The sequence below is a fragment of the Lycium barbarum genome, chromosome 8, assembly GCF_019175385.1.
Source record: "Lycium barbarum isolate Lr01 chromosome 8, ASM1917538v2, whole genome shotgun sequence".
In the NCBI taxonomy this organism is placed as follows: domain Eukaryota; kingdom Viridiplantae; phylum Streptophyta; class Magnoliopsida; order Solanales; family Solanaceae; genus Lycium; species Lycium barbarum.
Genome location: NC_083344.1, coordinates 42,759,156 through 42,776,032, shown reverse-complemented (window position 1 = coordinate 42,776,032; position 16,877 = coordinate 42,759,156). Strand labels below are relative to the sequence as shown.

The 16,877-nt window shown below is 38.1% G+C and overlaps 1 protein-coding gene across 8 annotated transcripts in view; it reads left to right on the top strand.

Annotated features, from left to right (window-relative positions):
• Positions 1-10,119, top strand: part of LOC132606128 (guanylyl cyclase 1) — a 38,454-nt gene extending 28,335 nt beyond the window's left edge. For 7 of the 8 annotated variants that reach the window (XM_060319481.1, XM_060319482.1, XM_060319484.1 and 4 more), the window contains 2 exons: positions 8,822-8,897; positions 9,680-10,119. In XM_060319481.1, coding sequence (XP_060175464.1) covers positions 8,822-8,897; positions 9,680-9,721 — 118 coding nt within the window. In that variant the 3' untranslated portion in view covers positions 9,722-10,119. The other variant, XM_060319485.1, reaches the window with a different exon arrangement.
• The last annotated feature ends 6,758 nt before the right edge of the window (positions 10,120-16,877 follow it).

Sequence of the window (16,877 nt, the reverse complement as noted above, 5' to 3'; positions counted from 1 at the left end):
GCTCGGACCAAAATACCCTTAAAAAATCAGAAATTGAAAACAACCCGAAATTGGCCGACCGCCCCGCGCAATGCATGGCGCTAGGCGGGCGGCACGCCAAATATTCTGCAACCTCATTTTTTTCTCTCAGGCTGTGCTACTGGTCGCTGGCGCATCACGCGTCGCCTGGTTTGCCTCCTGTCGTCCGTTTTCTTCACCTTTTAGCATGCATAACTAGTCCTCGAATCCTGAACTCAATCCTGATTTTTGTTGGTTGAACTTCTATTCAGACTCCGAAGTCCCAAAATCTCCTTTTGAACTTCGAAAACGCTCATTTACTCAGGAACAAGTCCTACACAAGAAACACACCTAATAAGTATAAAAATACTAACATTATAGCTCAAACACGATTAAAGTGTAGCAATTAAGAGGCAAAATATAGTTAAAAACCTGTGTTTATAGCCTATCATCAACACACTTTACAATGTGTAATTCCCTCTGCCCACTTTTTTTTTTTTGATAGGTAACTGAAAGAATTTAATTTGATGTAAAGAAGGGGCCAAGTTTAAGGAAAAGCTGGACAGAAGTACATCTAAAAGATAGCTTCACTGTGAATGTAAAGAACTAAGAAACTCAGCCAACGCCTCCGGCTCCAAAACATTTGCAAAGGTTATGTTGCACCAAAAATTAAGCAAAAATATACATTTGTGCTTTAGATTAACTTGATTGTCTTTTTTGTTATAAAAAATTCTACCATTTCTCTCTCTCCATACAACCCGCCAAACTACTGCTGGGATAGACTTCCAGATGTAAGCCGACGCTTTATGCATATCCTGTTTGTGCCATGAGAGGAGACAACCAACCGTGCTCCTAAGCATGCACCATTTAATACCCACATGACACAGAATAAAATGTCAACTATGACTGGTGAAGCTGCAATATAGAAATAAGTGGTTCACACCCTCCCAATCCCTTCCGCATAGAGAGCAACAATTACAAAGTATTTTGCCTTTATTTTCCAAGCTGTCAAGAGTAAGGCATTTTCCATGAGATACCAAGCAAGTAAAACATTTGACTTTGTGAGGCGCCTTACTTTTCCAAATAGTCTTCCAAGGCCAAAGGGATTGTGAAGATGTACCGATAAGATTGCAATAGCAGCTTCTAACCGATAAGAGACCTTTAGAGTTGGAATTCCAGAAAAGAGTCTGGAGTTGAGCCCAGAGGAGGAGAAGTGTTGAGTAGCTCCAAAAGCCGCACTTTCCTCTTTTAGTCTGTTCCAAAAAAAATAGTACCTTTTTATATTTACAAACAACTTAACTTTAAAATTCCTTTACCCTTAACGAGATGATTTATACCACAAAATGTCTATGGCTTGTTTTAGATTGCTAGTTTCAAAAGTCTTATTTTCTTTCTTAAACTCCATACACAGTAAAAAAGGTCACATAAATTGGGACGAAGGGAGTATTACATTTTCCGATGTAATAAACTGTTACATTTGTACACAATCAAACAGGTTATCTAGCTATCTAACTCTTCCTTAATGGGTGTATACTGTATAGATGTAGTATGTATCAAGTTTGTTTCAACCTACATATATAATTAGCTCACGGATTAGCAAATGATTTAGTTAATACGTCTGCAAGTTAGTCCTTTGACTTTACAAACTTAGTAATGGCGTCTCTTCATAGATTTTATGACAAAATGACCATCATTCTACATGCTTGGTTCGCTAATGAAATACTGGATTAAATGCTATACCAAGTGCAGTATCAGTATCATACTCACAAGTTCTGTCTGCTAGTCTATGCAAACGTTAGTTCTCGGTGTAGGGTCTTCATCCCTACGAGTTCACAAGTTGATATTGTACTGGCCCTATATTTTCTTTCACGTGATCTTGCATCCACATTTTGTATCTTGCTCTTTCAAGCCGTTGAATTTCTTCCTAACAAACCACAGTATCCAGAGCTGGAACGTCTATTAGAAGGTGACCCTGCCAGTCTGTATTTGTATAGGTGATATTTTCTGTCTCTGTCTGTATAGTATAGTCAACGATCTGCTCATGTCCTTTATGCTCGTTAAGTATTTTTTTGGGAACTTTTTATCTACAAAGAAGATACATGCCACTACATCTACATAGTAATGAATTGGATCAAATGGAGATCCATAAATTGACGTACAAACTCTCGGAATGACAATGTCTGGTCAAATCACTGTAACATAGTTTAACTTGCTAACCTATCGTCTATGTCTCCAAAATCTTTAAGGATCCTCACTTAGGTATACTTTCTCTATAATGCCACATCTGCATGGGCAGCCTCAATACCCCAAGAAAATATTTGCAATTTGCGTAGGTCCTTGGTCTAAAGGTGCTGGATAGACCTTTTGATTTGTTAATGCTCTCTCGATCACTACCTTCCCATTAGCCGAGGGTCTCCTGGAAACAACCTCTCTACCTCTCCAAGGTAGAGGTAAAGGTCTACGTACACACTACCCCCCCAGACCCCCACTTGTGGGATTACACTGGGTATGTTGTTGTTGTTCTCTTGATCACTAACTGCATCAACATAATAAACTTTTACCAAAAATAAAATAAAAATGCACATCTGAAGCAGAATGATAATAGGACACTTCATGATTAGTTTCACAACAAGTCATGCAAACTCATAAACTATGTCTCAATTTATCGAGTAATGTTCAAAGAGACTGCTTTTGGCTGTATAATGATCGACGTAATTGACAGATTTAGACCTCTAGGACCCTTAGACTCTGACATTGATGGTTTCTCTATATATACTTCATCCTGAATACCATTGTGAAGAAATATATTCTTGATGTCTAATTGATGAAGAGCTAATTGCAAATAACAGTCATGGATAAAAGAGACACAGGGAAGCAATTTTAACCACTTGCAAGTATGTTTACAATAGTCCGTCTTAATATCTTAGTATACTTTTGGTAACCTAATATGTTCTAAGCTGATCAATTAACCATCGACCCACTAACAACCGACAGTGAAATTTACATGGAGGAACAGGAACAAGCTCTAAATAGATACTTTAATGAAAAAAATTGTCCTTAGTCATAGCTTATGTGATAGAGCTTCACTTATAGACTTAAGAGATAGAACAAAGACATAATACAAGTACAATGGTGCAGAATGAGAACAAATCCTTTATCTAAGCGTGATCTTATTAGCTTTTGGAGCTGTGTCTAGGTTAAAAATAATCTGGCTAAAAGTAGCATTTTCTCAGTAAATGCAGATAACCAGATTTAGGAGTTGGCTGGGATATTGTGGTGTAAAGTTGAAAGCTTTCCTTCCACCTATTTGGAACTTCCTCTGGGGGCAAGAGGAAAAGATAACAAATATTTGGCAGGCCATCATTGACAAGTCTGAAATGAAACTCACTCCCTGGATGAGACAATACTTGTCCTTTGGTGGCAAATTGACATTAATTAATAGTATTCTAGAACTAGATACCAACTTATCTAATGTCATTGCTTCCTATTCCTGCTAAAGTGAAGAAGAGGATAAATAGGTTAAGAAACCAGTTTTTATGGGAAGGAAATGCCACTACCAGAAAGTTTCATTTGGTCAATTGGCAAAAAGTTTGTAGATGTAAAAAAGGGGGTTGTCTTGGGTTAAGGGACTCAAGAATTCACAATAAGTGTTTGTTATACAAGTGGATATGGAGGTTGAATGATGGCAGGAATGCCTTATGGAAATCTGTTACTGTCTCTGAATATGGCAAATAGGGCTGTTGGGATCCCAAACCTGTTAAGACTTCATACATAAAAGCAATTTGGAGATATATTGCGAACCTCTTTTTGGGGGGGGGGGGGGGGGGGGGGGTTCAAATATAGTATAATTCTAAAAGTTGGAAATGGGAGAAAATTAGGCCATGGACAAATAAATGGTGTGAAGATACTTAAGGACATGTTTCTTTCCTTATGCAAGTTGGTCAGAGATAAGGATTGTCTAATGGCAGAATGCATTTCTAACTCAGGATGGGACTTTCAATTTAGAATAAAGCTTAATGACTGGGAAATGACCAAAGCTGCCTCCTTTATGCAGAAAATGTAGAATGTGACATTAGATGTTTGCAAGAAAGATTGTCAATTCTATCTGGCAAGTAAAGATGGATCATTCACTGTTAAGACATGCTATGACAAGCTGCAAGAGCTTCCAGTGGAATATTAAAAAGATTGGCCTTGGAAAATGATTTGGAAGACTAAAGTGCCAAACTGGCTTGCTTTCGCTGGATTGCTACTCTTGGAGCGTGTTTAACACATGATAGACGGCAGAAGAAAGGATTTATTCTTTTCAGCAGGTGCTTTTTATGTGAGAATGCTAGGAAATCATTGGATTACTTGCTACTTATCTGTAGCTCTTCATGGCAGATTTGCTCTATATTTTTATGCTTTTTTGGAGTTCACTGGATAATGCCATCAAACTTTAGAGAGCTACTCCATATTTGGCAAACACAGAGATTGACAGGAGGCCAGAGAAGCTTTGGGGGACAGTTCCCTTATGCATAGCATGGACCATATGGCTAGAAAGAAACAAAAGATGCTTTGATGGGAAGAAGGAATCTGTAGCTGCTATAAAATTTAAATGTATTCATAATCTATTGTTTGGGAATATTGGGTCTTTCGGCGGCAAAAACGGTAGCTTTTGAACGCCTATATGCAGAACTAGAGGACAAAGGCGGGGATAAGAAATTGTTCAGGCTAGCCAAGGTAAGGGAGAGAGGCACGGGATCTGGATCAAGTAAAGTGCGTTAAGGACGAGGATGACAAGGTATTGGTGGAGGATGCTCTCATTAGACGGAGATAGCAGTCATACTTCCATAAACTCTTGAACGAGGAAGGTGACAGAGACATTGTGTTGGGAGATTTGGAGTACTCCGAGAGACGTCGCGATTTTGGGTATTGTAGGAGTATAAAGGTAGATGAGGTTAAGGGTGCTGTTCGTAGGATGCATAGAGGAAGAGCGATCGGGCCTGACGAGATCCCTGGAGAGTTTTGGAAGAGTGCAGGCAGGGAAGGTTTGGAGTAGCTGACTGGGTTGTTTAATGTCATTTTTAAGACGACGAAGATGCCCGAGGAATGGAGGTGGAGTACGATGGTTTCTTTGTACAAGAACAAGGGCGACATTCAAAATTGCAACAACTATAGAGGTATCAAGCTGCTAAGTCACACTATGAAAGTGTTGGAAAGGGTGATGGAGATGAAGGTGAGGAGAGGCGTGTCCATTTCAGAGAACCAGTTCGGATTCATGCCGGGGCGCTCGACTACAGAAGCCATTCATCTTGTGAGGAGACTGGTGGAGCAATATAGGGAAAGAAAGAGAGACTTGCACATGGTTTTCATCGACCTAGAAAAGACTTACGACAAGGTACCAAGAGAGGTTTTATGGAGATGCTGGGAGGTTAGAGGTGTACCTGTGGCGTACATTAGGGCGATCAAGGACATGTATGAGGGAGTGAAGACTAGGGTAAGGGCAGTGGGAGGAGACTCGGAACACTTCCCAGTGGAGATGGGGTTGCATCAGGGATCAGCTCTTAGCCCATTTTTATTTGCCTTGGTGATGGATGGTTTGACGCGGCAAATTTAAGGTGAGGTGCCATGGTGCATGTTATTCGCGGATGATATAGTACTGATTGACGAGACCCGCAACGGAGTGAATGCTAAGCTGGAGGTTTGGAGACAAACTCTGGAGTCTAAAGGATTCAAGTTGAGTAGGACCAAGACAGAGTACATGGAGTGCAAGTTTAGTGACGTGACACATGAGGCTGGCGTGGAAGCGAGGCTTGGAACCCAGGCTATCCAAAAGAAAGGGAGTTTCAAGTATCTTGGGTCTATTGTGCAAGGAGATGGGGATATTGATGATGATGTCATACATCGTATTGGCGTAGGGTGGATGAAATGGAGGCTCGCTTCGGGAGTGCTGTGTGATAAGAAGGTGCCGCCAAAGCTTAAAGGCAAGTTCTACAAAGTGGTAGTGAGGCTGACTTTGTTGTACGGGGTGGAGGGCTGGGCAGTCAAGAACTTGCACGTTCAAAAGATGAAAGTCGCAGAAATGAGAATGTTGCGATGGATGTGTAGGCACACCAGGTGAGATAGGATTAGGAATGAAGATATCCGAGACAAGGTGGGAGTGGCATTGGTGGAGGACAAGATGCGGGAAGCGCGGCTGAGATGGTTTGGGCATGTGAAGAGGAGAGACACAGATGCCCCAGTGCGGAGGTGTGAGAGGCTAGCAATGGACGGTTTCAGAAGAGGTAGAGGCAGGCCGAAGAAGTATTGGGGAAAGGTCCTTAGACAGGACATGGCGCAGTTTCAGCTTACCTAGGATATGACCTTAGATAGGAGGCTATGGAGGACTCAGATTAGGGTAGAAGGCTAGTAGGTAGTCCCACATATCCCGTCGTACTAGTAGTCGCAGTTTCGATCTACATTTTCTTGTCCTTTGATTCTTGCAAATATTAGTCATTTCTTGTACCACAATTATCGTATTTATCTGTGCTAGCTACTGCTTCTTTTTCTTAGACTGCTTTATTATGGCTTTTGTCGCTTTCGTTAGTTTCATTTCCGTTTTGCTTTGTACTGTTTGTGCTTGTCTAACTTTTTCTCGTCATGTTTTCTCGTCTTTTGAAAACAGCCTCTCTATCTTCTGAGATGGGGGTAAGGTCTGCGTACACTTTACCCTCTCCAGACCCCACACCGTGGGATTTTACTGGGTATGTTGTTGTTGTTGGGTCTTTTGCTCCTGATGTGTTGGATTTTCTGGACTTGCTAGATTCTTTTGTCATGTAAGTTGGGGAAGTCCAGTTTGTGCAACCTTTTCAGTACCATCTTGGTAATGAGAATTAATGTAAGATTTCATACCATTATAAAAAAAAGAAAAGGTAAGTCTAGAAGGGACGAAACAACAGCCTTAAGGGTGCAGGCCTTTCCTTAACTAAATAGCGAGTTTGTAAAGGACAAAAAGGTATTGTCAATTTAGTGATTAATAGATTTCCACAAAAGACAGCACAGTTGAATATCAACTCTCCAGTACTTTACGAGATAGTATACATCAATATCTAAAGCTTGTTGGTGAGATGTTCATGAGTGGTGCCCTCTGGCCCACAATTGATAGATAAATACCACTGTCAAGAGTTTAATCCTCCAATTGAGATGTTATGTGGTAACCATAAGATTCGTTTTACCAAATTTCATTTTCTTCGAACAAAAATTGCCAAATATTAATAATTTCATAGTTGGAATTAAAGATAAACAGTAAAAATTAATTTATCAGAGGAGCCACAAGCTACAAGAAGAACTATCAAAGGTTGACAAAGAGACTGATATAAGATATTTTGTGAAGATTTTTCTGACAAATGTCACCAGAAATTGACTAGTCATCAGAAACTTGCTGAAGAGTGGTCAAGCATTTTTGAATGCACTAGGTAGGTTTCTTAGCCAATTCCAATTTGGATGATGCTAGAAAATTGGGCATGAAGTGGTAGATGAAGAAATGCTGCCGGAAAGTTCTAGGATCGTCATAGGACTAGGGTTCCAGCCACCGAAATAAACTAGGACTAAGATGGGTCAAATCGAAATAACGAGTCGATCCTACAGGTATTGCAGTGGCGGTCAAAAGTTGGTGGGAAAGTCTCATACTCTCCGATGCATGATGTTGCACGAAGGGGAGGTGTCTTACCTTCTAGTGGAACGTAAGAGCATCTGTGAACTATAACAATGGCGCGGTTTCTTGGGTTGGGTTTGCAGGAGGATCTAGAGTGAAAGGTGGTGCGGGTGTATGTAAAACACGCAAAGAGTGCGAAAATCTTGGACAAATACGACAGTAGTAAAATTGATCGAAAACGATGTTTTATTCTACCCAACATGCTGTTGTTTTCATGGAAATGGATTCTTCACCAATGCTCTAATTTCATTTGAGGAATAAGAGATAAAAAAGATGAGAAATCGGGTCACTGTGTTAAGACAAATGATTTACGCTTGAATCCTTTCAAGGAACACGTTACAATTTACACATTGCATTTATGTGAGTCAGCAGTGTATACACTGTACACTTGTATTATGTTTTAAGAAGTCTAATTATCTAACAGGGTAGTATCTCTCCGACCCCAGAGCATAGCAGAACACATGAGATATGGTTCATCCTGCATGCTACGGTGCTAAGTTCTATTGATAAGATTAAGTTATTTGAAGATTTGAGAAATATGGGACATTACAGTGTGCAATTCATCACAAGAAGTGCATGTGATGTGTGTTTGAATGTCCTGGTAAATTGATGATTTGCACTATAATGAAGGAACTTTTTCTAGTTTTGATAGCACGATCTAGACTGCATAGTTGACTACTTGTAAATTTTTTTCTCTGATCAGTTGACACAAGGAAGAAAATTCATACTTGATCTGCTGATGTAGTAGGACAGTGGGCAGGAAATATTACCTTGAATAGTTTGACAAATCCTACATCTAAGAGATCCACCTTTATTATTTGGACTTGCAGAATTATGCTTTCATATGATTTGAGAGAGTAATACCTTGACTAATTTGACAAATCCTACATCTAAGATCAACCTTTTTTATTTTGACTTATACAATTAGTTTCATCTCGTCTGGGAGAGTTTGTGGGCTTAACATACATCTCTCTCTCTCTCTCTCTCTATATATATATATATATATATATATATATATATATAAAATTTTAAGAAACTATATATTTATACAAAGTTCGTATCTGTTGTCCACAAATAGTAGTGAGTATATCAGTATTATGTGTATACTGACTTAAAATCTTGGATCTACGTCTGCCTGGAAACCTTATTCAGGAAGCATGAAAAGGTCACCTCAAGCTGTTTAGAAGGGGCACGCAAATCATTTGGAACTGATGAGGATCTTTTACTGGTAAAGTTGACTTTTAGCAACCTTTCCTTTTTGCTGATTGAGATACTTATTTCTGTATTAAGTTATTTAATCTGAAACTTGTTCACTTTGATGACTAGACATTTAAGTGCACTTCAGTATTTGCTTAATCAGCTTGCTTGGTACAAGTATGCATGGTCTTGAAGCATTCATTATGATGCAATAGAATGGTGCTTTTGCCAGGGAATACAGGGCACCCTTCTGATGGTTCATTAATGCTACTACTCGTTGTCGTTGGCTGTAAGCTCACGGAGAAGTAATTACTTCATCAAAAGGGGATAAAAGGAGAACTTTGGAGAGCAGTATTCGACTATTCATGCATGAAAACTGGCTAACCGCCACGGGTTTATTGTTGGATAACATATCATGTTTCAAGCGTTGCAAAAGCTCTAAACTTATAAAAAGAAAAGTGTTATACAAGACCTAAATCAAATATGGCTTTAGTATAAACTGCTGGATGAAATTAGTAAACATCTTTTACTATTCCTTTGGTAATGACCACCAATCTACAGTGTCAGTACCTTCCCCTTGACCCTCCTGAGTTTGTTGCCCCGAAATAAGTTGAACATATGAGAATATAATCATTACTTATCAACAAAAAAAAAAAAAAAAACAAAACAAAAAAAAAATCTATTCCAGAAAAGGCTGGAGTTGCATTAAATTTTTGTAAATTTTGCATCAGATAGTTTTTTAATATGCTCTTTTGATGGAAATATTGTAAGATGCCACAAGTGACATTCTTAAGATTTTATATTTGCATGCAGATCCATTTACAGAAAGAAGAGACTGAAAGCAGCCCCTTCTGATTATTGTGATTTCCATGGATGAATGATTGATCCTCTGTGGCTTGGCCATTGCTGTTGTATTGCCCATATTGGGTATTCTTTAGTCGTATATTATGTTCATCTAGGCAGTAGTATCGTGAGAGCCGAGGGTCTATCGGAAACAGCCTCTCTACCCTACAAAGGTAGGGGTAAGGTCTGCGTATATCCTACCCTCTTCAGACCCCACTTGTGGGACTATATTGGGTATGTTGTTGTTAGGCAGTAGTATCATGAATTTAGTCTCCTTGTAAATCTTGTATATTATGTACATTCTTGGCAATAGTATCATGGCTGTGCACGAGAAGTATCTATCATATGTACCTCATGAAATTAATAATAGTTCCAGAAGTTACTAATAAATAGTGTAGTAGTTGCATAAACCTCCTCGTAAATTACGTAGTGTGCATCTGTATTATCCTAGTCTCTTGTGCAAAACAAAATTGTATTATTGTTTTGATATGCAGGTTCCCTTTTTTGTTTTGATTCAAGTATGGAGCATTCTTTTTTGACGGTCTTTGCATTTGGTACCCTAATGTTTGTTCCGCTTCCTATTTGCACCTTCATTCTTTTTTTAAACGGAAAATGGCCTAAAATGCCCTCGAACTATTAGAATTGGTATAAAAATACCCTCTATTCATTTTTGAGCCCTCAAATACCCCCGCTGTCCACTTATTGGGTAATATACCCTTATTTTTAACAGCCCAATCTCTTTTTTTTTTTTATTTTTTTTTTTTTATTTTAGTAAAAGGTGTGCTCACTGCGTGGTTGCGTTCTAACATCCCATCTCATTTATGACATGACAACATTTATATGGTTACCTCATATAATTAACTAATCTAATTAATTTTATACTATGTTGATCGGATTTCAACCCACGTACTCGACAAACCCAAACCGTCCCAAATATACCATAAGTATTTCATGGTAAGTGCGAAAGGAATTGGTTACCCAATCACTTATTGCATACTGGTTTTATTTTTTTTGCTAATTTTAACTTTTTTTTCCTTTTCTTTTGATTTTTGTTAAATTACTCTTCTTTTTAGAAGGTTATTTGAGGGTTATTAGCTGGATGGGAATAACTGAGCGGGCAGTGGATAAACTATTATGCAGCCTGGTATTAGTGCTTGAATCAAGCATTAGCGTACCACAATTTTTATTGTTTCCGGTAGAAATAAGTGATAATTTGATAAAATTACTTCATTTTTAGCCTTAGTTAACTTAGGGCAGGTCGGGTTTGTCGGGTAAGTGGGTTTAAAATTAATTAGATTAGTTAATCATATGGGGTAACCAATTAAATATTGTCGTGTTATAATTGAGATGAAGTTGTTAGAAATAAGGGAATATTAGACCCTATAGCTGGACGGCAGGGGTATATTAGACCTCATAGGTGGACGGCAGGGGTATTTGGGAGCTCAAAGGTGGATGGAGGGTATTTTTATACCAATTCCAATAGTTCGAGGGTATTTTAAGCCCTTTTCCGCTTTTAAAATAATATATCCATTTCTTCATTTTTTACAAAATAATCTGTTTGATTTCTACCTGTAATGTTTATTCTTTTTTGGTCGTAATTTAAGCCAACCCTTTTTCTTATCCTCTTCTTTTCATCTATGTATAGTGAGACTAGTTAAACATTGTGTTCTCTTATGATGACCCGTTAGGTTATGTTGTCATGCTAAATGTAGATTGTTTGAATGGACAAACATTAAAGCATTTTTTTTGCTGGAAAGATGGGCGAACTGAGGTTCTGGGTTTGAACTTCATTCAGGCATAAAATAAAAAAATAATTTCGCAAGATAGGGCTGGGGAAGGAAAAACTAAAGTTATGCCGGATCCAACATAACTAAAAGTCTACCCCATAAGGCAGAACTTTTCCTTAAGGCATAGTTTAGTTTTGCTTTATGGGTCAGACTTTTAGTTAAGGCATAACCAAAAGTATGCCCCATAAGGCAGAACTTTTCCTTAAGGCATAGACTTTGTCTTATAAGGCAAACTTTTAGTTATGCCTTAAGGAAAAGTTCCGTCTTATGAGGCATACTTTTAGTTATGTTGTTACACCTCGCACTTTCAGAGCATGAACACGCCATGTATTTCACCATATTAATGGAGTATCAGAGACGTCCCATGAAGTTTTGAAAGGTACAAACCATGGAAGTACGTAGCAATGAAGTAAAGGATGAATTACGATATCGTAAGTCGTAACCGGGAAGGACAATCTTGGAACCAAAGGATATGACCAGTATCAAGTATGATTAATGATAGATATCATGTATGGAGAGTTTCGGAAGATTCCGGGACCAAGCAAATCAAAGAAAATAAGTTTGTTGAAAATTTGAAAAATTCGACAGAATTTTGGACAAAAATTCTGGGTCAAAGTTAGAGAAGTATATCTCCTAGTATATCAGGAGTTTTGAAGTGAAACAAAATCCTAAATTGAAGTTCAGGAAGTCTAGTTTCCAACGCAACAAACCGTTCGTCAAAACGACATCGGAGTAGGGAGTTATGGGGATTTCAAGCTATGCCTCCAAGCTGCCAAATGGCTCCCCGCGGGCCCCACTTGGAAAGTCGGTGGAACCGACTCTTAAGGAGTCTAAATACCCTATTATTCCCCCCTTTTCATCATTTACACTTATTGTGAGCTCTAGAAACATTCACACACTTCTCTTAAACACTTATAACCCCTTAAATCAAGAATCCAACAAGATTACACCAAACTAGTTCATGAAAAGTGATTGTTCTTGTTTCTACTTGATGTTGTGTTGAGTTTAGTCTTGAAGAAAGTTGTTGGGGCTAAATTTCTTCAAGTATAAGGTATGTTCTTCATCCTATATCTTATGTTAACTTGATTTAAAGGTTTAACAAGTCTTAAAAGTGAAAATAGTCATGGAGGAAAGGTCATAAAGTCTTGTGTTGTAGTTGTTGAGTTTATGCACTATTTTGAGCATTTTGTGGCTGTGTTGTTGAGCTAATTTCTATGTATATGGATGGTATCTAATGTTGTTGGTGTGTTGATGAGACTATGCTCCTTGATTGGGAAGAAAGGAAGTGTATATAATTTATTATATATTGATATACTTTGGGTTGTTTGATGTATACTTTTTGTAAGGGCAGTAAAAGGAGTATTTAAGGACTTTTGTAAGTTTGTTGTTGTTATTGTGGGTTGTTGTATATGTTGAGGTGATTGGAGAGTAAGGGGAAATGCTGCCCGTTTTACTCTAGAATCAACTTGTTGATATACGTGATATAGTAGCATCATCTAAGTTTATATGTGTATTCCTTGTTATAGGAATACGTGCTAGTTGTAATTAGCCCGATTGTTGGATTTGCTTGGGCGACTTGAGGTATGTTAAGGTTATCCTTTCTTTCACTTTGGCATGATCTATGATAAGTACGAACGTGGCGATACTCATAATGAATCCACTCCTAGATGTAGGAGCTCATGTCCCTATGTTTATATTGGTGTTGTTCATATCCTGAGTTCCTTGACTTCTTAAGTCCCGAAGGGGCATCCATAAGTCGTATGTTTTCATAATGATGTCTAAATCCCGAAGGAGACATTCACATGGCTTCTTTATTCATATGCATTTCATATTTGATTTTTAAGTCTCGAAGGAGACAAATGAAAAGTGGAAGAAGTTCTCATTTTGAACTAAAGGTTGCTCCGACGGGAGTCCTTTGATGTTTTACAAAGATTATCATGCATTTGCACACTTATATATATGTACGACATGATTTTATGGGGAAGGGGAAGGGCTATGGCGTTATATACGCAAACCACCTGATCAGCTGGTATACGATGATTATGATGCCCGAGAGGGCTGCCCGATGGGGCCATTATGCTATTATACTCGAAGGGCCTACGAGCAGGGCGAAAGTATGCATTATATATATATATATATATATATACACACATAATGTTGTAAAAATTCATATGCACATACACGATTATCAGTGTTGGTTACCAGTGGCGGAGCCTGGATTTTCATCCAGGAGATTCAAAAATTCTAAAAGGTAAATACACGAAGAAGTCAGGGGGTTCAACATCTACTATATATACATAAAAAAATAATTTTAACTTTGAAAATACACTGTAATTTTTTGCCGAGGGGGTTCGGATGAACCCCCTGGAGCCAATGTGGCTCCGCCCCTGTTGGTTACAGGTACAGACTGAGTCTATTACTCTTTTCATCGTTCGGGTCGAGATATATTATTTCAGTTCTGCCTTACATACTCGGTACATTATTCGTACTGACGTCCCTTTGCCTGGGGGCGATGTCAACAATTGTGTAAGGCGGCCACATGGGTCGATGTGTTCATATGCATTGATTTAAAGATTTTATTGTGACTAAAGATTTTCTTTGACTTAACGATAAGGGAGAAGTCCTTGACATGATGAAAAAGTTCTATTAAAAAGTTTTCATCTTTTACTTGACGGAGGCGTCATTTCATAATTTAAAGGTTCATAAAAAGTTGTGACTTATGAATAGAATGGTAGTATGACACTCAGCCGAGTAGGGCCTTGGGTGTCAGTCGTGGCCCTCCGGTTTGGGTCGTGACATATGTCTTATGGGACACACTTTTAGTTAAGGCATAACTAAAAGTATGCCCCATAAGGCGGAACTTTTCTTTATGGCATAACTAAAAGTTTGCCTTGAAAAGTAAAAAACATAAAATATGCCTCAAGGTAAAGTCTACCCCCTCCGACAGAGCGAAATTTAAACTCTGCCTTGAAAAATTTTTGACTGCGCGGGGGTTCGAATCCGGAACCCATAAGTTTTAGGCGAAGGTCAAAAATTAAGTACCACCAATTTGAGGGGCAAAAGTTAAAGACCACCGCGAATTGCCCACATTAAAGGTCAGTGACCCAATATCAGCAAGGTCGTGACCAACACTTAACGAGCACCGAATCCAACTAAGTGAACTGGCTACACCAATAATCATAGAAACACATAAATGACAAGTAACCATTCTTCATATCTAAACGTGACAGTGGAATACAATAGCTACCTAATTGAATAATAATCCAAAGCCGACATACTAGTCATGGATCATCTAACAATTGAGTATAAATTCAAGAGACGTATTCTAAATGTCATATAGATTATATTATAGTTCATTCATCTCCGCTTATGTGAAGGGGTTTAATGTCTGAAAATCGAAGTATTCAATTTTGATTGTGAATACGCATACAAATTGTTCAAAATGTTTTAAATAAACATAAGCTAAGATACATTGAATAACTCTAGCCTCCACGAACCAAGTGGACGGCTAACCTCAGTTGACATGACAACAATCATAAACTCTTAAGCGTCTGAAGGAATTTTAACTGTAAGGTTTGCAAGAGAGCAGCGAGTGATGAGCCACAAGGACATAGTAAGATCGACCTTGCCCCCCATCATACCCCCTCGAAGCAAGTTTTAAAATACCGTGCACGAGAATTGAGTAATACATCACACACACACAGGAAATACACTACAACCAGTGTATTAGTTGGACAACAACTAAGCATAAACATCATCCAACACCCGCACGCTAGGTCCTCGTGGTGGAACTACTAGACCAAAATCATAAGCCTTTAGTAGCTACGACAAAATTACTACACCAAAGGCATAGGCCCTTCCAAATAGTCTGGAACCAAAATGACCCAATGAAAGACCAAGTGAACCAAAATATCTCAAGAAAAAAAAAATAGGTACAAAAATACCTTTAACGTAGTAAAATATTGCGTTAAAGGACTTAACCGTAACGGCATGGTTAAGTCCTTTAATGCAGTATTTTACTGCGCTAAAGGATTTTGACTATCTCCTTTAGCGCAGTAAAATACTGCGCCATAGGTGCTATTTACTTCGCTGAAACTCTCTTTCTTTTATATTTTCACACTTTTTTACGTATCCGGAACTTCAATATTTTATATAAAACCCTACTTATTTTTGTGTGATTAATAAGGTAGGCTTAATACATCAGAGATACGCAAAAATTTGGATTGTCATTTTAGTGGTTGAAAAGTGCTCGAAGTTCATTTTTATTTGAAGACTTGTAGTAATTAACTTTATGTTATTTATGTTTTAGGGTTTCATGTTATTTTTAAATTAATGCATAACTTTATTTCTAATGTGTCACGTTTTTTTTTTATTATCAATTTAGGATGTGACACTCTATAAACAATAATAAAGACTAAGATAATATTTATAAATATAAATAGAACGCTTTAAATAAATAATATTTACTTAAACTGTACAAGATTATTGTATATACTAGTGGGTTCCACATGTGGTATGCCGGAGACTATCTGTTACACCTCGCAATTTCAGAGCATGAGCATGCTACGTACTTCACCGTATTAATGGAGTATCGGAGACGTCCCATGAAGTTTTTGAAGGTATAAGTCATGGGAAGTACGTAACAATGAAGTAAAGGATGAATTACAATCTCGTAAGTCGTAACCGGGAAGGACAACCTTGAAACCAAAGGACATGACCATTATCAAGTATGATTAATGATAAATATCATGTATGGAGAGTTTCGGAAGATTCCGAGACCAAGCAAATCGAAAAAAATAAATTTCTCAAAAATTTAGAAAAAAGTTGGCAGAATTTTAGATAGAATTTTGGGTCAACTTTGGAGGGGTATATCTCCAGGTATATTAGGAGTTTTAATGTGTTTCAAAATCCCAAAATGAAGTTCGTCGAGTCTAGTTCCCAACGCAACAAACCGCTCGTCAAAACGACATCAGAGTAAGGAGTTATGGCCATTTTAAGATAACCCCTCAAACTGCCAAATGGCTTCCGCAGGTCCCACTTTGGAAAGTCGGTTCCACCGACTTTCAAGGGGTATAAAAACCCCATCAACCCCATTTTTTTTCATCATTTTGCATTCTCATTAGTCCTATAAACTTCCTAACTCATCCCCCAAACATTTATAGCCCATTAAATCAAGGATTTAACAAGATTACACCAAACTAGTCCATGAAAGGTGATTGTTCTTGCTTCTACTTGATGTTGTGGTGAGTTTGGTCTTGAAGAAAGTATGTGTGGCTAAAGTTCTTCAAGTATAAGGTATGTTCTTCATCCTATCTCTTATGTTGAGTTGATTTGAAGGTTTAGCAAGTCTTAAAAGTGAAAATAGTTATGGAGGAAGATCA